The sequence below is a fragment of the Octodon degus genome, unplaced genomic scaffold, assembly GCF_000260255.1.
Source record: "Octodon degus isolate 3935 unplaced genomic scaffold, OctDeg1.0 scaffold00187, whole genome shotgun sequence".
Taxonomy (NCBI): Eukaryota; Metazoa; Chordata; class Mammalia; order Rodentia; family Octodontidae; genus Octodon; species Octodon degus.
Window position 1 is genome coordinate 1,198,942 of NW_004524763.1, and position 24,703 is coordinate 1,223,644.

The 24,703-nt window shown below is 37.4% G+C and overlaps 1 protein-coding gene across 6 annotated transcripts in view; it reads right to left on the reverse strand.

Moving 5' to 3' along the window:
* Cblb (Cbl proto-oncogene B) overlaps positions 1-24,703 on the reverse strand; it is a 218,102-nt gene that overhangs the window by 79,607 nt on the left and 113,792 nt on the right. For all 6 annotated transcript variants that reach the window (XM_023704090.1, XM_023704093.1, XM_023704091.1 and 3 more), the window contains exons 4-6: positions 24,373-24,519; positions 7,816-7,972; positions 1,608-1,729 (exon numbers count right to left, since the gene is read on the reverse strand). In XM_023704090.1, the coding sequence (XP_023559858.1) occupies positions 1,608-1,729; positions 7,816-7,972; positions 24,373-24,519 (426 nt within the window). The remainder of the gene's footprint in view (positions 1-1,607; positions 1,730-7,815; positions 7,973-24,372; positions 24,520-24,703) is intronic.

Sequence of the window (24,703 nt, forward strand, 5' to 3'; positions counted from 1 at the left end):
AGAAAAAAATTTTCTTAAAAAATTATTCTGTAAAATATAAGAAAATACAAATTGCACAGTTAATATTTTAAAAGTAATTCCATGTTTATTCATATAAAGAGGAATGAGCCCTGCTCCCAGCCCTCAAATTTTATTTCATCACAGTAGTTGAGAGGAAGTGTCCTTGGAATAGATCCAAGTATTTTACTTTGCAAAGCAAAGATTTAAGAAATTATTTGATTTTTTGATCACAAAGTTTTATTAAACGTATTTTAAGTTTTCACATGACACTTTGCACGTAGTTACTACAACTACACACTTCTTTTTTAATCAAAAGCCTAATCATAAGAAATCCTTGAGCAACACACAGCAATCATCTAAATCCCTGTCAACATACAAAACTCTCTTTAATCTAAACAGAAACTTCAACAGCTACTAGACATTTTTAAAATTAGCTTCCCTTTAAACACTATATTAATTCTTTAAACACATGAAATTTTCACTGAGATAGAAAAACCAAAACTATTGGTTTCAATCTCAGAAGAGTATGAGAAGATAAACACAAAATCTACTACAGATCAAATAAAAAAGATCCTAAAAACAAAAGGTGGGCTTGAACAAAAACTTCCTTCTCAAAATGAAACCATCCCCACATGAAAATCACCAAGGCACAGTGAGACAACATGCTCCTCCCAAAAAAAGCCAGCTCTGAGCACAACTCTCTCCTGTCTCTGCTCCTATATGCAGGACACTGTCCACCATAATACAGATGCCACTGCGCAAAAGGGTACTACTTCGATTTCTAGAAGGGACACGCTAGAAAATGCAGCTATCCAGGGAAGAGAAAGGTTTTCTGGTCTTACATTTGTCATCTATTAGGTGTGATTTCTTGGTCAAATCCAAAGGGCTAACTACCCTCAAGTTTTGTTGTGATCTATTACATCACTTGCAAAATGAAACATTTTTTGAATCTCTCAAGTTTGAGGTGTTAGAGCAGTTGTTTTCAGGGGCATGAAGTTGATCTGGATAGTAACAATGGGTTTATATTTATGCTTTTGTATATATTTATCATGTACGAGTTTGAATTTAAATGTATTGAAATATACTTATTTCTAGTTATCATATAGTCTATATAAAAGTCTTGAAAATATCCTACAATAATGTAAGGAAAATGATTTTTTTCTCTTTAGCACAATATTCAAGTATTTAAATATACATATATGAAATTGCACAAAAACACAGGAATTATAAAATAATCAACATATGTTCATACCCTCCTCTAATGTGGAAAGCAGAATTCCAAGGATTAATGAATTTAAGCTTATCACATTACACAGCAGCACAACTCCTTTCAATTTACAAACACTAAGTTTCAAGCAAAATGCATCAATTTAAAAAAAATTTTTAATTAAAACTTTTTGGGTACCAGAAATTGAACTTAAGACCTTGAGCTTGCCAGGCAGGCACTGTGCCACTGATCTATCTCTCTGGCCCAGAATGCACAAATGAAAGGTCACAGCTCCGTTACTAGCCTGCTCACCCATACCACACCAGTAAGATACTGATTTACCCAGATAGGAACCATCAGCCTCTTCAATCCTCCGTGGCCCCCGCCTGTAATGCCTTACCTCCCGGGTTTCGTGCTGTATTTCTGCAGGCGCGCCTTAACCTCATCATAAGTGAGAAATGCCATGTACCCAGGATGCGTCACAGCTAAGAAATTCCAATTCCGCAGAATAGAGCCCCATGGCTGAAAATAAACAGAGAGATTATCTAGATTATATGAACCACTCATTACACACCAATGTATTATTGCCTACCCTTAATGAAATTCTACTAGACATTTTTAAAATTAGCATGTACTTATGTGGCTTGGATTAACCTTTGTTAATAGCAAATAATGCAACAGTTTATTTATTTTTTTGGAGAAGCATGATTAGGCAGAAAAAAGATTTCTTAAGGAATAGAATAAGGAAAACCTCATAATTTCTATGTAGTTTATCCTTTAAAAGTATGTATGTATGTATGTATGTATGTATGTATTTGGCACGGGGTTTCACTACACAGCCTGTACTTGCAGTGATCCTTCAGTTTCAGCCTCTCCAGTGCAGGGATTACAGATGCGCACCTCAATGCCCGGCCTCAGTGGCTGGCTCAGCACACCCAGAGCTGGGCCAGCATGGCATGTGGTACTAGGGATCAAACCTGGGTCTCTGCGCTTGCTAGGCAGGTGCGTAGCTCTCTGGGCTATCTCCCCAGCCCCAAATAGTCTGTTCTTCATAAAGCCTTTGTGATCATTTTGAAACATAAACCATATTCCCTTTCTTCAAAACTTTCTAATTTTAAATAAGAATCAAAGTCCTTGTAAATAACTTCATGCTACTCCAAAGGGCCTAACACGGTTTAATCTCAGTGACTTTCTGGCTCAACCTTCCGTCCCACTTCCACGGTCCCCTCTTTCCCTGACACATGAGCTCCCTTGTCACAGGCCTGAAACCAAGCCCGATGACCACCACAGTCTTCGTATTTGTTGATTCTGTTTTCTACATTTTCCCCTTCCAAATGCCATGTGATTCCTTTCTCCAATATCCCTTCCTCAATGAGGAAGGCTGGCATAACATGTAAAGCAACTACCTCTTGTCGCATTCCCCATCTGCTAGGTGTCTGTTCTGTCCACTAAGATGCCCTCAGGTGTGTCATTTGTAGAATGAGAAAATATCCCACAGAAAGCGTTCTGGCAAACACTGTACCTCCGCTGCCTAGAGGCAAGGAGCACGTCTGTCTCGCTCATCCGTGGGGCTGAACGAGGGCATCACATACACTACTGTTGCACAGTGACTTCATGTTTCCTCCAAGGTGACACGCTCCTGCTCTTTCTCTTGGTTTAGGTTTAAACAATTACAAAATTAGGAAAGGTTTAGGGCTTAAAAGTGAGCTATATAAAAAATTTCACAAAATACCTAGCTTGTATCAACATGCCAATCTCCCTCAGACTGATTAGTTGTCACTCCAGCTACTATGGCAAGAGAGAAAGGCAGTCAGCGACAGACAACTTTGCTTGAGGGTGTGAGTGAATCATCTGCAATTGTTTTTCAGGCTGGGGCTGCACTTACTCCTAGGAATTGGCAGCATACTACTTCTAATGTGCCAGATTCTTAAATCTTCTCCATGAAAGAAAAAAAACAGGTGATTTATGTGGCCAAGTTAAACTGCTGAAAAGGCTATCAGAGGCTTGATTACTGATCGGGCTTCTGCTTTTGTTTGTCTTGAGACTTGTTCTTTATTACTGTAAATCAAGCTTCAAATTTACAAGGCAGGATTCTTCAAGTATTATTTCCCGTGAGATGAGAACAACAAGGGAAAGAAAGATTTGATAATAAGGAGTCATTTAGCCTTTTCTGACACAACCAGAAAAATCTTTAAGGTATTTCCTCATCACACTAAAATATCTAATTGGTTTTAAAGGAGCCCCTGAGAATACAAATATGAGAGGTTCTATTTGAACCTCACAAAAATCATAGTTCTAATTTTCTCTTAAGGTATGACTAATAACTTACACAAAACATAGTTGGAGAAATGCACATATGTAAAAAACAACTAAGACATAGCTGTTTTTCCAGATATTGTTTATTGTTATGCTTCCTCACCTACAAAGGATAAGGACAGATCCAATATCAAACAAATACTGGGGATACTTGTACTAAAGTCGACACATATTAATGGAAGAACTGCTTTTCAAAATGCTAAATTTCATAGTGTCGATGCACAGTTTAAAATACAAGAGAAAAGAATGACATTGGAGATTTAGAGCCAACTGCTACAGTACTTAGCAACCATTTCTTAGTATCATAATTCATAGAGCCAGCTTTTAATTACAAAAATATTTATGTAATCGGATGAGTCTGTGTGGTGCTTATTCATTAAATGCAACCCACTCAAAACAGCACAAGTGAAGTGTTATGTGTGTGTGTGTTTTCCATTTAAAACACCTTACAAGCTAATCATTTATAGAAGGCAAAATAAAGTGTTTTGGAGAATAATTCATTGATTAAAGGAAACTTTTTCATAAACGCAAGTGGGAAATCACTTGAAAATTTTTAAACTACAGAAATTAATGAAATGAATTAATTAGTCCCTCCATTATGCCAAATGTCACTATTTTCAAGAGCCAATTACTGGCCCACGTTAGAAGAGGCTTAAAAGTAGCCTGCCCAGATATTCTTTATTAAGAATAGCTTCCCTACTACTGATGACTGTGTTCTTTACTTGTCCCTTTTTTCTAGTAAAGATCTATATTTCATAATAACTAGGATACTTCCCCAAACACTCCTTCCCTATCCTGGTACCCCTCAAATGTAGTGCCCCATCTCTCAATGGCCTAGTCTTCCCTAATAGTGGGGAAAGTAAAAGAAAAGAACCTGCTCATCATAAAATTCACCACCTAGAGAAGAAAGACACGGATAAAAGCAGGAGGAAGAGCACATGATGAAGGTAATACACAACTCACCAAGACCCTTGTAAATACTCTCCAGTATTTGTTCAATGTCTACCTAGCTGTAAGGGTAAAGGGAACGAAAACGAAGCCGCTGCTTTCCTTCCCTGCTCAATTCTCACCTCATCCTACCCTCTCTGACCCATTCTTCAAGCCCCTACACTACTGTCTGCCTTAGACCCTAAATCCCAAGTGTACTTTACCCATTTGCAGACCCCACGCTGTCTAATCCCCTACCCCAGTTAATTCGGAGCCCCAACCACCAGCACCACACTCTAGCCAACTATGTCCATGCAGTTACAGTATTAACACAGTTTATATTCTGTGCAGATCGTGGACACTGAAGGATGTAACAAGTACAATAATTTTAAGAAAATATTGGATCATGTAAAAACAGAAGATTTTTCAAAAGCATTTGATTACAGGAACCCAAGACAATCAAAAATCTCCAAGAATTTTTCAGCTTCTTCCACAATTGTGTGTTTTAAAGAGATTAGGCATTTGGCACAGTTAGTATTCTGTCTTTATTATTTATTTTTTTACAGTAGCTCTGTTTACAAAGATCCTTTTCTGTTCTAGCAAGCATAAATAAGGTATACAAACTTTAGAGTATTAAAGTTCCTTGTGTTATTTTAAAGTGAAAGAGTTTATAAGAAAATATGTACACAAATTAAGCTGCAGTTTGGGTAAGAATTAACCAAAATTAAGTTGTCCCTATACTTTAATATAATACTTGAGAGCATTCTAGCATTTAATACCCATACTAAAGCCATCCAAGTTCCACACACAGAAAAAGTACTTTCTAAAATGAGCAGTTAGGTTTAATGTGTGAAAATTGCTTCTGCTTTTTTAATTCTAAAGGTAAAGAAGCAAAGCTCTTATTTCTATTTCCTGTATCATGTTAAACAATGGACGTGTTTATTCTGAAAAAGTATTGAAACTTTTTAAAGAAAGGAGAGCTTCCACTATAAAACAATCAGTACTCAGTAACAGCACTGTTTTCAAAAGTATGTATCAGAAGCTAGGTGCAGTGGTGTATACCCTTCACCCATCACCTCTGCAATTGGGAGGGGAGCCACAGGACCACAAATGCAGGCCACACTGGCCTCCATAGAAAGTCTGCTTTAGAACACCAGGGAAGAAGAGCAATAAACAACAACAATGCACCTTGGAATCCTTAAAGGAAACAAGCCAGGCATGGTGGCACACATCTGTAGTTCAATCATGCAGGAAAGGCTGAGGTAGGAGGATAATAAATTCAAGCTCAGTCTGAGCAATTTAGTGAGACCGTTTCAAAATTAGGAAGGAAGAACGGAATCAAGAAAGCAAGAAATCAAGGTATCCAGGAAGGGAGAGAAGGAAGGAGGGGGAGGGAGGAAGGGCTGGCTAAAGGGATCAGGGGAGGGGAAGGAGGGGGAGGAGAGCAGAAAAAGGGGGGAAAGAGAGAGAGAGACAGAGACAGAGAGACACAGAGACAGATAGAGACACAGAGACAGAGACACAGAGAGAACAAGCAAGCAAGCATGAGATCAGAGCAGAAGTCCTGGGCTCAGTCCCCACTAACAGAAAACCATGTACACACACACTGACAATGTATGCGCTCCAACAGAATCCACATGAAACTAGTATAAATGTAAAACAAGCTACAGCACACTTTCTGCTATTATTTAACCAGCTAATGATCCTACATATAATGTATAATATGATTTTAAAATTGTAATAAAGTAAAATGTATCCTACACATGTTGCTGACAGAAGTTCTTTTATCATCTATTAAAAAGCTCTTCAGTAAATCAGAAGCTAATCCAAATAAAATGTTCAACTTTATTTTCCTTTTTTAAAACATAAATCAGTCACCCTATCCTTGCTGGCTAATATCACAAGCAGAATCATGTATTAGAGATGTAAAATTCATATAACATGTAAAACAAAACCAGTGTTATTCTTTCTTTTTTGCGGAGCCGAGGATTGAACTTAGACCCTTGCGCTTGCCAGGGAAATGCTTATTCTACTGAGCCATCTCCTTGGGCCCTATATACTAAAAATTTGTTGTAAGTTTTAATCAGAATAAATTGTACATAGCTCAGTTACATAAGCACTTGCTTGGCAAACTCAAGGTCCTGACTTCGATCCTTGCTACCAAAAAAAAAAAAAAAAAAAAAAAAAAGCAAAATAATCATGCCTTTGACATGGAGTTTTGGGGCTGGATATAGCTCAGCTGCATAAGTGCCTGCCTGGCAAGCACAAGATCTTGAGTTCGATCCCCAGTACTGAAGAAAAGAAGAAAGAAAAAAAAAAAGAATAAATTGTAGTGCACATTAAAATAATCATTTCAGAATACAAATAAGCATGGTACTTGATCAGTTTACATCACTATATAACTTATGTTATTAAATTATAAAACTTTTAAGTGGGATTCTTTTATTTTCTATTTGAATTGAATCCAATACATAATATGCATTTTAATGGCAAAACCAAACTCAAAACCCAAAATTTAAGTATTCATGTTTAGAGTAGTCCCATGAAGATATGCAAAAGAACAAAATAGCAGTATCTCCATATAATACTATCCAATTTTGAATATCTACATAAAACAACGATGGGGAATTAATTAAAAGACAAAAATCCAGATAACAATGCCCATCTCAGGATTGCTTATGGTACGGAAAAAGCAGGGAAAAAATGTAAATGTTACAAGACAAGTGCTGCTAAATTTATACTGACATACAACTTTAATGAATGTTATATAGGATGTGATACCTGAAAAATTATGTTAATGATGAGTATCTGTTGACATGGAAAAAAACGTTCATTACCCAGAATTGAATGAACAAAGCAATGTGTAAAACAGTACACAGGATACTTCCGTGCAGAAGAGTCCACTATTTCTAACTTTACTATTTCCCTTCTAATCAAAGGAATGCCATAATCAAAGAGGAACTGGGATACAACTCTGGCAAATGCTCACTTGTAAATGTTGCATTTTATTAGGTTGGTGTTGCCAAAACCAAGTGAGAATCTAAGTAGCGAGCTTACAACAAGTCTTTTGCATGAGTGTCCCCAACACAAACAGTCAACCTCTTGGACACAGGAGCTGATATTCCAATATCCCATGATTCAGTCTACACGTAAGAGGAATGACCTAACCTTTACAAGCAAACCTTTACAGGAATAAACTCATGAACTACCAAGAACACAAACTCGATTTTTCCACTATGTGTGTGGAGATGGACACACACACACACACACACACACACACACACACACGAGGAGGAAATGTGGGAGGAAAGAAGGGAGAGTGACAGCGAGAAAGGAATGATAGATTAAGCAAGTATAAAGCTTACCTGAAATAGCCTGGTAAAAATATCAAATTCAAATACTGAAATGTAATCGTTGAAAGTTAAATCAATTGTAGATTTTAAGGCCATCGCTTCTAGGCCAGAGCTAATCTGATGGACTTCATGGAGGCACTGTCTGAATACTTTCCATGGCACAATCGTTCTGCGGAAGGGAAAAACAAAATTACTGAATCAGTATCATGCAACAGATATCTTCCATTGAAATAGCACAGTTAAGTCATAAAATTAGTATCATTGCATTTACAGTAAAAGAAATATCTGAGAATATTGTTCATGATTCAGATCACAGGTAATGTTAACTTTGCTATGTCCCCTTTACTAAGAAAGGTAAAAGAAACAAAAGACCTTCCTTGTCAAGATATCTTTACAAACATATTCAAAAGAAGTATTAGGGTCAAAGTCCTGTGCATCATGACATCTTCATTTCTGCATGCGAGGTTATTTAGCTATGGTTTAATAGTAAATGCTCCTTTTCTGTTTTCTTAAAATAGCTACAAGAGGATGGATCTGTAGAGTAACAGGGATCTTTGTTCACTGCACAGAAGCAGTATGTCCATGTATGATTTTAGTAACTATAGAGTGGAAAGTCATAAAGACTCATCTGTCACCTTCCTAAAGTTTCCGAGGAGATGAAAAATGTATGTAACTTCATTTCAATGCAGTGAGAAATATTGCTTTTAAAAAAGTAATTACAATTGCTATCTCATGGGATTTTATTTATCCAACATCTATTCACTAATTCATTCTTATTACATATCATATAACCAAAAATTTTAATTACTTAATGCATTTACATGTTCAAAAAGTTTAGATGCACACAGAATATTAGCCAGTTAGTTCTCCCAACCAAACTGACTAATTCCTTCCCTTTCTTCTCCTCCACCTATTCTTGTCTTCTTTTCTATTCTTTTTTCTATTGGCAATCAAACTGGACCTTATGCTTACCAGGCAGGTACTTTGCCATTAAGCATTTTCCCATCTTCCTGTCCCTCATGAAAATTAGTAACACCCTCCTCCTCTTAAAAGCCAAATGCCTGAAACCATTCACATTTTAAAAATGTAAATGGCAGTTTCCAAAAGAATATAGTATAAGAGTTATTATACAATATTAATAAAAATACAACAAATGCTTAAATCTTAAGTTTTTCTTTATTATTGTCTCTTAAGAAATAAAAGACAAGCAGAATTGACAAAATTTTGCCTGGCCTCACTGTATAACACTCCTCCCAATGAGAAGCTATCACTAAGTTTCTAATTTCACATTCGTGACTGGGTATCTAGCGCAGTAGCTGTCCACTTTAGCATCCATCCGCATCATCTGCAGGGCTGACCCAGACTCTGCTCGTGGCCAACCCAAGACACTGGGGGTCGGGGCTGACAGGCAAGTTCTCACGGGTCCCCAGTGACACACATGCTGCAGGGAGCCTCCTCTGAGACAGTTCTGGAACCTACTATCCATCAATTGCTATGCACACACTCTGAGGAAAGAGAGGGATGGAAACACAGGCAAAGACATCATCTCTGTTCTTAAAGAATACTCTAGGGCCAGAGTGAAGATTTGCAGTGCTAAAAAAATGCAGAAAGGGAACTTATCAGGGAGTCCTCCCTGCTGGATGCCCAGCATAACCGAAGAGTCCCAGAGGAGGAGACTACAGGAACTGGCCTAGTGAAGGATGAGACAGGCTTACAAAAAGATACTGCACATCTAAAAGAATTAGTCCAATGCACCATTATAAGAAGAAAAATATGAGGCTTAATGCCTCAAAAGGCTTTTTTCTATGTATGAAAAAAAACAGGAAACCACAGAGAGCTGAAGAGAGACACCACATCTGATGCCATTTAGAAGTAACACACGTCAGACTCTGATTAAGATTAACAAAATGACGCTGGTGTAAGAGAACAAGGGAAATGCTTAATAATATTAGAAAGTTATTGATTTAATATGACATATAAATATGCAATTACGTCCAGCTTCATTACAGTGACCATGAAAGTTAATGCCTAAGAGGCACATTTTTCTCTTCTAAATTAAAGTCTCCAATAATCAACATACACAAAGAATATAAACTATAGTGGGAAGAGTTGATCAAAGAACTGCTCATTAAGACTGGCACAAATATTTTTTTATAATGAAAACCACAGATTTGTTTTGTGTACATATAATGGAAGTTAAAAGATGGCTCAATACATAAAACATTATTATTTAATATTTAAGGTGGCTGGAGATGACAACTGAGTGCCCACTACCTTCCAGGCCACATTATACAAAATGTACAAACTTATAACTGACAAACAGAAAACTTCTACTTCTCCAGTACTTGTGTGAATGAAACTTTGTAACAGTTCAGTTACCATAAACCTAAATCCCACAGAGGCATTCATTCACTAAATCCCTAATTAAGTGTGGCAACAGGGAATACAAGTTAGCACATTATTTGGCTACCTTACCAGAAAAACCTTATCAGCCTCTCTCCCTCTGATCAGCTCAGCAGAACACTCCTGTGTAGAAGGTGAAAGTAGTGAGGGAGGGTGTTTCCCAAGTGAAAAATAGAGAGATGTCGTTAGAAACAACAACTACAACAAAAAATAGATTTGCTAAAGCTGCTGTATGCAGGATCTACACTTCCCACAGAGAATTGGAAGTGGTTACCACTTTCTTTCCAGAATTGAGGGGGGACAAAGGAATGGGGAGGGAATAAATTTTCATGCTTTTAATGAAACTGCAGCAAGAGGATGGCATTCTCACTAATTCTTCCCCAGACATGAAGCCTTAATAGCAAACTGCTTTAAAACATGTAGAAATGTAAGTGTGGAGGCACTGAGCAGAAGAAAATGGAATGAGATAGAAAAGAATTTTTAAAGAAGAAACAAAACACTAAATAAACCAACAAACTTAAAGCCCTCACAAATCACTAAGTATTTAAAGGATCTAGTTTCCATAATACTATAATACACATTAATTTCAAATCGAATCACCTATAAAATATACAGAAAAGCACATAACACTATGAATCTACAACTAACAATACAAGACCAAGAAGGAGTTAGGATAATGCTGTAGGCAGCTGAGTGAGATAGGAGATTATAGGCAGTCAGACAGGGCTAGGCCCTACAAGGAATCAGGATGGGAAAAAACATACCTTGCAACTGTGCAAGAGACAGGCAGTTCTACTGTGGGCCAGACCTCAAGACAAAAAAAATGAAACAAATACAGCCACATACTCCCTAGGGATGGACATTAGGGGTTGACATTCTAAATAGGTATTAATCACCATGAAAAAGCCAGGAAGAGACAATAACCCAACCCAATTCAAGTAAAGCCCCTGATCTGTATTCATGTCCACTTGCTACATGACTTGTTTCCTCATTTGATCCGGATTTAATTCATTTTACCTGAGTGATTATATCTGCAATTTTACTCAACTATGGTCAACTATTTTGACCATAGTTCTGTCCCACCTCATGCCACCTTGTGATTTCCCATGTTTCCGCCTTGGACCTGCCTCATGCCATGATTTGCTCTACAAAATCTCTAGGAAAGGCTGGTTCTTTGGCAACCTACGTAGGTCCCTTTCTGTGCCTCTCTGGGACAGAAACTCTCTTTCCCCATATAAATATATTTTGTTCTTAACCTCCACTGTTCCTAGAATTCATTCTTCAGTTGTAGAGAATATGATTTCGCATCAGATATCTGGCAGGCTGGGAGTTTCTTTTCCCTATATCAATAATATAATTTCAAAATCTTAGACTTCTGGTAAGAGCATAGCTGCTCTACTTTGGCTTACTGTCACCCACTGCTACACAGAATTCTTTTAATGACTTGGAAAAGAGGGACAGTTTTATTCACTTGTCTGAAGAATTTAATGAGTAAGGCTTTATTATAATTTTATTATTTGATAGTGGATTCTGTCAACTACATAGCAAAACTAATTGTCTTTGCAAGCCTTTATTTCTAGAACTGTTTTTCATGTTTGCAGCAATACTAAGTATATTTGTTATGGGGAATTGATATGTGAAACTCAAAGAACTCAGTTCTTCTTACATTGTCCCCCTTTTCTGGGGCACATAAGGTAACACTATGCATAAGCGAGAAGTCAGTATCTGCACTCATCACCAAAAATGCATAGCTATGCTTAAATCATTACAAAAAATGTCATTATTAATAACAATTGCAAAGAGAAAGAACCTAATGTGTATTAATAGTAGAATGAATTGCCACATAATGGAGAAAGAAAAAGTAGTGTTAAATGCAAGAATGGAGTGGAATTCCATAAACATAACAGAGTTGAGACAATTTGGGTTTGAAGCAGTATGGTTTGTATGATTTTAACTTTCTGTAACTCCATCATGCTGCAACGGAGGACACTGCGGGCAGGCAGCAGCTCCCCAGGACGCCCTGGGTGGCAGCAGGGTTTCTGCGCTGCAGCTTACTCCACCTTACAACAGGAGCACTGACACTGGTGGTTGCACTTTGTAAAACTTCTCAACTCACATTTATGATTTGTGCACTCTGTGTACGCTAAAATTTAATTACATATTCAACCTTGTAATTATGACATTAAAATCCCAGTTTGAAAAGACAAAGAAGTATATGCATGGACAATATAGTCCATAATATAATTAAGGGATTTAACATATTTCATTGTTAGTTTGGCTTTTTTTAAATATATATTTGGTACCGGGTCTCACTACGCTGCTTAAATTCGTGTGATCCTCCTGTCTCAGCCTCCTCAGCGCTGGGATTACAGGCATGTACCACCATGTCCAGTGTACGTGGCCAGCTCAGCATGCCCGGGGGCAAGGCCGGGGCAGTCTGTGGTGCCGGGAATCCAACCCAGGTCCCTGCACTTGCTTAAGTAGGCACCTAGTCCACTGAGATACTCACCAGCCCTCATTAGCTTCCCCCCCGGAACCGGGGATTGAACTCAGGCCCTTTTGCTTGCCAGGCAAGTGCTTATTCTACTGAGCCATCTCCCTGGCCCAGCCCTCATTAGCTTTGTTTTGATAATGGCTGTTTAAAATCCAATCTAGTTTAAGGTGAGTATCACCTGAACTTCAAACAAAAACCCTTATTCTGTCTTTATTAAGCTGTTCCTACTTTCAATTTTATGTTGATTTTTCTACAAAATTCACCAAGATCAACAAAGGTGTAGTTAGTGTCAGTACTTTAAAAGTGAAGGCCAGCTTTGTTCAGAACATAATAGAGTACAAAAGATATTTGACGTGCCCTGATTTTTTATTATGGATACAAAACATTAGAATTGTAATTCCTAAGTCTGCTGACACTTTGTATATGGTTATTACTTAAATCCAATCTTTTGTGTAATGATCCTATTTCTTGAAGGATATGAAATAGGTTCTTATCAGGCTACACTGCTTTTGCTGTTTCAATAAGAGGAAACAACTACTTTCAAGCAACTTATCACAAGAGCACATCAAAACCACTTTGGCCAAAGAGCTGCTTTCCAGCAATTTATCTTTGATAGGATGATAACCACGGTTATACCAACAGTCCTAATTAGATCTAATCATTCTTCAATAAAGAAAATTCCTAACTTTCATAAAAATACAGACATTGTTTAGAATACACACCTTTCCCTCAACTAAAAGCTCACAACACTTTCTCTACATAGTGTATACAAGTACTGTACCTCTACATAGACAATTATTCTCATTTCCATAGCCTTTAATCTATGAAGTTCTTGTAAGTTTCACAAACAAGAAAATACCATCCTAGCTTTACTCCTGACTCTCTCAATAACTTCAATAACTTCACATCCTTCAAGAAATAGGGGGCTGGCCAAATAGCTCAGCGGATCAAAGCACCTGCTTAAGCAGATGTAGGTTCAATCCTCGGTGTGCCTTGCTGGCCCCGCCCCTGGGATGCACTGAGATGGCACTTGAGACTGGGCATGGTAGCGCACGCCTGTAATCTCAGCACCTGGAAAGCTAAAAACAGGAGAATCACTACTAGTCCAATCTGTGTAGTGAGACACTGCAGACCCTGCACTAAATACAAAAAAAAAAAAAAAAAGGATCAATATACAAAAGATTGGATATAAGTAATAACTACATAAAAAGTGTCAGTGGACTTAGGAATCACACTTCTCATATTTGTATCCACAATGTGACAGGTTTGCTGTTTTATAGCTTTTGGTCTTGCATCCTAACTTTTAGAAATAAAAATTTACTGTAGCTATAAAATGATACATTATTCTTTTCATTTTCTGACTCTGAAGACATAATTTATGGGTGCAATAGGACAGGATCAGGTGAGAAGATAATCCATAAAATATGTAAAAATTCTGGTTTTAATTTTTCCATTTATTAGGCATTAATCAGAGGACAACAGAAAAATTCTGGTCTTAGAAGACATTTGTTTTTTTCTTTCTAAAGCACAACTGGTTTTCATTATATTGTCCCTGAAAGTTCAGTAATACTCTGTAAGTTCCTAAGATTCAATAGCTCAGTGGTCACAGAAAGATGCCTGTGATTTGCCGTGGTCAGATGAAATGAAATTAGGAAATTACATATATTAAAATTAGAAAGTCCTCCCACAGCAAGATTTAAGTAAGGTTTTGAAATAATCTTCCATTTAGCAGTAACAACTTAGCCTGGCAAAATATAATTAATAACAAAACAAAGTTCTTCATGAAATTCTCAACACTGATAGGTAAATCAAGTCAACATGCAATGAGTGAAGCCTCCTAGGAGAATAAAGTAAATTGGGGCAAAAGAAATATGTAATTTCCAGTAATACTTCTGAAACCCTGTCAGCAGGAATTGAATATACTGTGAATAATGAGATCCACCAAAATGTCATTTTAATAAAAGAAACTACTGATGGCATTGTGAATAAGTACTCTGTTATTAAAGAATAACCAAAAACCATGGGAGAAAAGCAATAGTTAAGTTCCAAAGAACATTCAAAATAAGGAAGAATGAATCATGAGCAATCTATTGATGAAAAATAGATCTCCACATAGTGACAGCAAATTGCATTGCTACTAAGTCAGAAGCATCTCTACTGGCAGAAAATGTTCTATAGAACAGCAGAGTCTGAGACTCTTCCTGAGCCCATCAACTAGCTCGCCTCTCTGTTGCACGGACGCTGAATGACACCAGGTGTCTCGGACAGGTTCAAAGGCCTGCACTATTTACAGAGAGCAGTTGTCAGGAGATGAGCCGTTGCTTTTGCCTGTTCCCTTTTATTCCCCCTCAGAGAGTGAAAAGAAAGGAGGGAGATATCTGCACGGATGGAGTAGAACTTAGAACTCAAGGAGCCCATATGTCCTATAGGAGGTAATAAATCATAAAACATAGTGTAATTCTGCTCTGATCTGAAATAAACCTAGCATTATAATAATGCCATAAACATTATATTAAAACATTTTTGCAGTTTTGGGTTTTAAGTTTCACTAATAGAAATCTATAAAAGAACTACTGAAACTGAGAATTAAACTAGCTTAAGAATTATAAAAAATCAACTCAGAACAGATCAGATGGTTAACTGGAAGAAATGGTCAACATAAAGTTTAGTTTTTAATTTTAGTTTAGGGTCCTGCACAGAAGGCTTTAAGTTACACTCCAGAAATAGAGTCTAGAAACACAAATTTGGCTTAATTTTGAGAACTGATTCAGAAAACATTAATGGCTTCATCAAATAAAATTAATTATTCTCAGTTGGATAGAACATTGCAAAAAGAAAAAAAAAGCAAAATGGAGAAAGCTATTTCTCAAGATGTGGAGGTAAAATAAGTAATCAAAATCTACATATAAACAGATTATATATAATAAAAAAAAGATCACAACATCATTACAGTCCTCAAAATAAGACACCTGTCAGATTCTCCCATGCACTATAGCTGGCAATAATCCTGACAGACAGCTAGAGAGAAGAACGTGCCTAGCACTGCCCAGCAACGTCCAGAGCACTTCTTCCGCGCACACCAGATCCTCACTGCACACACAAACACTCTAACAAACTCGGTCAACACCAAAAATTAAACATACGGGCATGTACACCAAAAACTCCAGCATCCGCTCAGACAACACTTACAGCCCTTTACCACTCTGGATGTAAAGGAGACTTGCAGAATTTTTAAAGGGACAACAAATCAGATCATTAATGCCCTTTTAAAACTATAAGCATGAGAGCTTATCTTTTCATCTAGTTTGTACCTGCACTTCTATCCCCTGCTTCGTCTCCATCTTCCATTAGACCTCACTTTCATCTGGCTCCTGTAACGCTACAGTCCCATGACTTTCCCCTCTACCTTTCAGTGACTCCTCTAACCTTCCTTGAAAGCCCTCTGTGCACATTTCACTTATCAGCATTCTGTATTGCGGTCACGCCTTCTTCATTCCTTCTGCACCATCTCCACGATCCATGTCAATTAGTCCTATGCTCTGGTTTCCTAGAACTTCTAGGGACTGTAAAAAAGGTATGTCAGAGCAGAGACACAGTGGAAATGTTCAGGGTCCATGCAAGGGCTGTGCCGATGGGGGGACAGGCCAGCTGAGGGACAGCTCACACCAAACATAGCCAACTGTCTTACCACAGTGCTAACCTACTTTTGCCATAGCTTTCACCCCCTTTCTCAATGAATTTTAACACAATGTTTTCATATAATATCAACTATTTTTAAACACTAGTAACCAATTATTAAAAATTATATATTATGTGAAGCCACAGAAACTATTCCATAAGCTGCCATTCTACACTCTTACAAATGTACCAGTCATTCTAAAGTCTTTACCTATCTCTAATTTTTCTAAAAACACCAGGCTATCCATTGAAATCATTAGCAGGTCCCTTCATGTGGATTTACTTTGATACATAACTGAACATCGCCCAGTCTGGTCCTGTCTCTTCTTGCCACTTGCCCTGTTTCAGTGAATGGCATCCAGCTGATACCGCACACTGAGGCTTCCCATCTGACTCCTTCCTTTTACGTCACACATCTTATTAATAATCAAGTCCTGCTAATTCATCTTCATTCTATTCTTGTATTAACCAGCTTTCTGATCACAAAAACAGAATACTGGACACCTGAAACTTAAAAAGAGGAGGGTTTTATTTTGGTTCTCAGTTCCACTGGGTTCCGGCTCTGAGGCAGAAACTGTGACAGAAGGGACTAAGGGGAAGCAGCTGCTTACCTTGGGGAGCTCAGGGAGCCGTGAGGGGGAGGAACATGTGCCAAGAACACACTCCTTCACATGCAGCCCCAGGGAGTGCCAAACAGCTAGCTCCGACCATGAGACTTCTGGTGGGCACGTTAGATCTAAGCCACAGTGTTCTCAAGTTCACAACTTTTAATTTACTATAATAGCTGCCTCTCTCATCTCTTTTTCCACCTTAGTTCTCAGTTTCTAAAGTACACATGGAGATTACAGCCAAGAATTTCTAAAGTATATATGGAGATTACAGCCAAGAACTCAAGGGAGAACACAGATAATACCTTCTAGGATAAGGAAAATTATCAAAATTACATGTGCATTTCATATGCATATAACTTTTTATAACTATTATATAATTATGTAATACTAACATATATGTACAATATTCATTTTATGCATGCACTATAGAGTACATATATTTAAATGAGAAGCCAAATCTAAATTATGAGAATTTCGCTGAGGGGTACAGGGGAAAAACAAAAGGGGAAAAAGATGAAGAAAGCAAGGAGGTGCCTCTGTGGTCTTGGTGTTCCTGGGGACCTTCCCTCAGGATGATACGGAGACCAGAACAACTCCATCCCACTCCCAGGTCCCCGCTGAACAGACTGAGAGGAGCCTGCCATGCACAACCTGTCCCTGCTGAGTGCTCTGCTGACCAGCGCAGTGAACAACTGCTGGTGAATTAACCTCAAGGGCTGATGTTCCTGAGACACTGTGGTAAGACACTGCTTTAAACATTATCTCCTCTCTGTACTCTTACCCCAGTGGAAAACAGACAACTTACTGCTAGGAAAGTACATCTGTCATCTTCCTTCTTCTTTGTATTTAGGATTTTTCTATAATGAGTTGAACAAAGTAAAGTGTTCAAAAAACATGTAAATTTTATCTTCCTATGCACAAAGATAAGTTGATTTTCTTTAATGGATGATAATGAGATTGTCTACACAACAGAAATATATATATATATTTTTTTTCTGTATTTAGGACAGGGTCTACAGGGTCTCACTAAGTAGACCCAATGCATGATTCTCCTGTTTTCAGCCTCCCAAGTGCTGGGATTACAGGTGCGCGCCACCACGCCCAGTCTCAATCATATCCTCAGTGCGCCCCGCAGGTGGATCAAACCCTGGCCGCTGTGCTCTGCTTAAGCAGCCCCCCAACACACTTTTTTTTCTACACAACATAAATATTAACTAGCAATAATCAGAGTTCTACTAGAATTCTTTTTCTTTATAGATAACCTACAGAAGTCTTTAATTTCTATTGTGTACCTCCTTCACTAAAAAAAATTAGACCAGTTTTTCTTTCACCTAGAGAGAAAACTGATCTAGTTAGTGAGCGAGAAGAACATGTACCTTACTCACTGGACAGAATTAAAAACTCATTTTCCCTTATTTCATATTAGAAGTGAAAGGAAATACAAGAAACCAAAGACAGTCCATACTACTTCCCCAGGAAAACGAAGGTAGAAGCGATAAACTGAGCTACAATCCCTCATGGTAAGCAAAACTGTTTCTCTCCAATCCACTTTTATATATTTATACAGTTATACATATAATTAGAATAATTTCATTTTTTATCCCTTTTAGGCTTTTGCTTTTAGATTGCTAGGGAGAATAGAACTTCCACCAAATATTTATTGTATTAATTATAGAACTAATAAAATATACTAAGTATATATAAAATATACTTAATATATATAAGTATAGTAAGTTAAACTGATTAATCAAAATAGATTGCTTATTAAACTAGTGCCAGATTTTAGTAATTTTCTAGAAAGTTTTATCCTTTTAATCTCCCATCACCCCCTCCCATAAGTGTCATACAAACTTTATGAGAGGAAACAGATGCACGGGGAAACTACATTGTTTTCCCGAGTGACAAAACAGGGAAGCACCAGTCAGAACCTGTGAGCAGACACTGGCTACAGACCGGCCTAGCTGCCCCAGAGCATGTTGTGCTCGGAGCAAGCCAGCGCTGTGTGCTACAGCTTCCTATCCCACACATACACAGGCTTATGGACATTCTACTCAGCGCATTCAATCAGATGCAAGATAGTTCGAAAAGTCTACCTAAGACCTACTACACTAACTTGTTTTAGGAACACAAGACAAACCTAACTTCACGAGCACTATAAAGGACATAATACTAGACAATTAACTGTAACAACACAATAAAAATCATAAATGTGGAAGGTAATAGCTTAGAAGATTTAAAAGTTAAGATACCTAATAAAAACAATGAAAAGAAACATGAGTCAGATGAACTTTTGAGGGATCAGGAAGAAATTTTCTCCAAAGAATATAAAATCACCAAATGGAAGAAACAATATAACCAGTAATTGATGTATCAGAAGTGAATCAAATAAGTCCACCAGAATGAAAAACAGAACATAAAGAAGAGAGAACAAGTAGTGGAGATATTACATCACGTACTCAATATATATAACTGATAATTACTAAATGTCTCAACACATAAAGTATACAAAGTACTAATTCAAGAATCATTTAAAGAATACTTTAAAGATTATAGTGGAGCCGGAACTGAGAGAAGCATTATCAATAAACCCTGATACATGACAACTTGAACAAATATGTGTCATTATTATTTGTCTCTCAATAAAATTAATAAAAAAATAAGAAAACAAAATAAAACACATGGTCATTCTGACCTATGTGGGATATGCAAACCAAATACAGCATTTGCAGGAGGCTGCTCTTAAAATTTAGCAATTAGGCCAGAGAGATAGCTCAGCAGGCTAAGCACCTGCTTGGGCAAAAACAGGAACTGCATGCAATCTCCAGCACCACATGCCATGCCGGCCCCGCTCCCAGGCACACTGAGCCACCTTGTCAGGGCGCCTGTGATCCCAGTGCTAGGGAGGCTGAAAGGAGGAGGATCACTACGAGTCTGAGCTGCATTGTGGGACCCTGTACCAAATACATAAGAAAATGTAAAAAGGAAAATATAAATAAAAAGTAATTCTAGGTGAAAGTTAACAATTATTTCACCGAATTTGGCCAGGTTCTAGGAGTGCTAAAATCTCATACTCGTTTCTAGATAAAGATCCATGTGGGCCAAGGAGATGGCTCAGTAGAATAAGCACTTGCCTGGCAAGCACAAGGGCCTGAGTTCAACCCCTGATTCTGCAAAAAAAAAAAAAAAAAAAGATTCATGTATGCTGTCTTGAGGAATTTGTGAAAATCCCATCTTTTCTGCCAAGTACTATCAGGATTTTGGAATTTTTGTATTAGTTTTGCTTTATACTTTTGTATTTTAAAATTATAACTCATTATTAAATAGTTAGGTAAATGCAATTGCACTGTATTGCATATCCTATACTCGTGTCAGTAGCATTTTAATAAGACTCTGGAATTAAAAAAAAAAACTTCATCAAAGAGCTGCAAAATTAAACAAATAAAATCCTTCAGCAAATATGTTGTGTTCCATTTATTTTTCTCACAGACAAAATGCCTGACACCACGTGTTAAGAGAACAAAGGTCACAATCTGTGGAGGTCTCAGTCCGCAGTGGGTGGCCCAAGGAGGTGATTCAGGACAGAAGGAGATGGCGGAGAAGACACAGCCCATGGCCTGCTGGCAGGCAGCGGCCTCTCTCCCTCTACCCCCTACTGAAGCCACAGGCCTACTGACCGCTACCACCCACACCCAGCATAGGGTCTCCATTGGGCACAAGCACTATGCTAATTCCTCTCAGGAGAAGCAATTTTATACCATACACCATTAATCCCAGGATCACAAGCCTTAGATCGGTACTGATGACCCTTTCAGAGCAGCATGAATGCCATAGGGTTGCAACCAATGACCAAAGTCCAGCCAATTCTGAAAAGAATGTCTTATGTCCCATGAGCACATAAGACTCTGGAGGGATAGCTAGGAACAAGCCATACATAACTCAGTAACATATCAGTATCAAAATACAACAAGAATACAAGGAATGGAATAAAGCTAACTGTGTAAGAAGGCATATGTGACTAAGAACTGAATAGAAAAGGGAACATCTAAACTAGATTTTAAGAAACGTCAAAATTCTGAGAGGAAAGAAAAGGTGGAAGGGAAAAGATAGGCACCCATGGAGTAGAACCACAGGAACTGATGGGAAATAGGTCAGTTTGTAGTCAAGTCAGGGCAAACTGACAGCACAGAAGAGGAGTCATCATCCATCAACCACTATTCATCTAATCCATTAACAAATATTAATACCCACACATTCCAGGAAATGTGCCAGGCTCTGAAAAACAGACATATGAGAGGGAAAGCCTCTGCCTTCAAAGAAACTTTAAAATCTATTGCAAACTTCTCAAATGGGAATATGACACATGTTGGCAATGCACTGTAATCTCATCAGATGGACGTGAGCCACAGAGGTATGTACGTTCACTTAGAGTCAGGAGCCAGAAAAAGCTTCCAAAGCAAAGATGACAGTGGGCATGGGTGAGTGGCTACTCAGGCAGTGGGAGGAAACATCAGCAGAGGACTATTTCTTTTATTTTTATTTTTTTCAAATGAGCTAGGTAAAAAGAAATGAAGCCAGGAAACATCAGAACAGTTCTTAAAACTTATGTTAATGGGAATTTGGATTTTACTTTAGAACCAGTATTCATAGGAGCACTTCTAGTAAAAGACTGAAATGATCAGCTGTGTTTTCTAGGAGCCTTACTGATTTCAGAAGTAATGACGTTATTGAAGATAGAGATATTACTCAAAAGTTTGCTAGATTAATCCAAGAAAGAGTATGACCTTGAATTGGAAGGGAATTTCAGGTAGAGTCAGCATAGAAAGAATGAGATACCTAAGAAGATTCCACTGATGCTTGAATTTGATTTGTTTAGCAATTTATGATTAATTTCGAACAGCTACTTGCTTTGTTTCCAAAATAAATGACTTTGCCATCCAAAGTCCAAACATATTAATATTCTTTTCACGTATCTTCTTTCCTTTTGTCTTCCTACCTTCCCTTTGTTCCTTCCCTTCCTTTCTTTCGTTTTTTTTTTTTTTTTTTGGAACCAGGGATTGAACTCAGGCCCTTGCATTTGCCAGGCGAGTGCTTAGTCTACTGAGCTATTTCCCTGGTCCCTCTCTTTTTCTTTCTTATATAACAGCTACTTATACATTTTATGAGCCCCCTTTGCCTAAATACTTGATTTTCTGGATTATAAAACTACTCCAGATTATGAAAATTAATTTAATATTGAGGCACTTTATATAACATACTTACAAAATTACTCAATACTGTCAATTTTATTTATTTTTAGTATCAGGAATCAAACTCAGGGCGTCACGCTTGCCAGGCCGGCACTGTACTACTGAACTATATCCCTAGCCCACTTTTACTTTCTTAAACAAAGAAATAATAGAATTGAATTGTTATAATACCAGGCAAATGTTCATAAAATGTATCTAATGTGGGATGCGATTTCTCAATTGGGCTGTCAGGACTCTGCATTACTGGTTCCCTTGGACCTCTAGGCAGACAGAGCCTGTCAGCTGGCAGGGGTGGGCCCATGGCAAAGAGGTGAGCGCTGCCATGACTTCAGAAAGGTTACGAAGCACAAAACAAAGCATTAGGTATCTAGCACTTATTTTTGTCCTGCTTGTTTTTCATGATGTCCAAATACTGAAGTTCGTGTTCCCAAATTTTAATTCATCTTAATTTTTTTTTTTTAAACTGCTGACTCTCCTTTATGGAAAGCAAATAATTATAATTATTCCTAAGTTAGATGCTATTTGGCTGCTTTTACAACCAACCCCTCAATGCTTCTGTTTCAAAAAGTGATGCTGTTTTCAACTGTAAAGGCACTGGTTAGAATAGATGAAACTGCTTACACGAAGTACAAATTCATAGTGAGATAAACGATAGGGATGATACAAAGCAAAAGCCAAGTTTATAGAACCACAGCATAATGAAGGTAAAAGAATTCAACCCAATGAAGGGTAATATCACTTATTTGTTCATTAATTCAATTAAATATTGTGGAAGTATAGGGTGACAATATAAAAATATTGTCACCTTATAGTGAGAATATTTTATATTCTCCCCTGGGAGAATATAAAAATAGTTTCTCCAACAATCTCATCAAAATACCATTAATCTGAATGACTATGGACATATGTGTAAGTACCACAAGCAGCTTGATATTTGGCTCTCATCCTGAAAATAAAAATGCTCCAGCCAAATTAACAGCTCTCTCCAATCAGTGAAAACAGAAGACAAAGGTAAAAAAGGTTTGGAATATAGAGAAACTAGTTAACCAGTTTTCAAGAACCTCCCAGTTGGTATACTAGTAATTTCTCTCATGCAGCAGGTGAACAGAAATTTCAGCCCTTCGTATTTGTGCTTATAAATAACGGGAAATAAAGGTGTCTCCAAAGCATAGTTCTCTGTGACTAAGAGGCCAACAAAGGAAGCTTAAAAGACATGAACAATCTTTCCACTTTTTATTAACCTTATAAGTAAACAATTTTAGACCTCATCAGAAATTTTAGTTTTCAAAAAAGAAATGCCACGAACAGTTTCTTCTACAAAGTTCTCCAATTTTGGGGGAATGTTTCTTTTGAAGTTACCAAACATTTGCTGCAGGCTTAGGGTGGGGCACAAATGCAAATCCACTCATTCTTCCTCTCAAAGTTGCCAAGCCTGTCATGCTGCCATGTTGCACAAATATTTAATTAGCTTTCTAATTCATATGAAGACATGAGGGTCTTATTTATTTCTTACTTGTGACTGAATACAGGAAAATTATAAACAGCTACAAAATTCCTAGAATATGGAATAGAATGTTCTATTTAGTACCTAAACTCAAAGTAAAAAGTATTTTGGTTTAAAGCAAAAAACTCCTATATATTAAAATATGAATTACCTAGGTAAATATAATGTTGACAACTATAAATAAATATGGAACTTTGTAACAAGAACAAAGAAAATCGATGTTACATTGTGTTCAGCAGCGTTGAAGCATCAAGATTGTCAAAAGCATATGGCAACATTCTATATATCTAATCTTATCAGTTATGGAATACGGACTTTTAAGCAGAGAATTAGAACAGTAATCTATATAGCATACCAGTATCTGCTTCTCCAAGCAAATTGATTCCACGAACCTCATAAAATATATAACAATCTGTACCTTGACATTTACTTTATAATACCAAAATCATTCCATTATTGAGGCATATTTTTGATGTCTGCTTCAGAAAAATTATCAATTAATTAAATCACTCGCCAACAATATGCAAGTACATTCTCGAAATACTCAATACAATCTACACCATGAGCAACTGGAGGAAGGGCCATACCACCCTTCAAAGATGAACCCACACTGAAGAGGGGAGGCTTACTTACTTGTCACCAAAAAACTTTCTCCAGAACTCAGCAGCATCTGCTTTTGTGATACGGAAGTTATCTCCCTGGAACTGACCAGAGGGAAATATTGCTTTGATTTCTGCCAGCATGTGACTGAAGATAAGGGACAGTTTCGTGAGTTTCCGCCTGAAAACACAAAAGGAAAAAAAAAAAGATCAAAATAGATACACACATACATAAGTTTTAATGAGAATCTACACTGAAACAAATAGACTTAGGTACAAAGCAAAGTAGATCTTGGTAGCTGATCATGACTCTCAAATTAATCATACTTGTGAAAACAATGCTCAGAGAAAGTATAATTTAAATT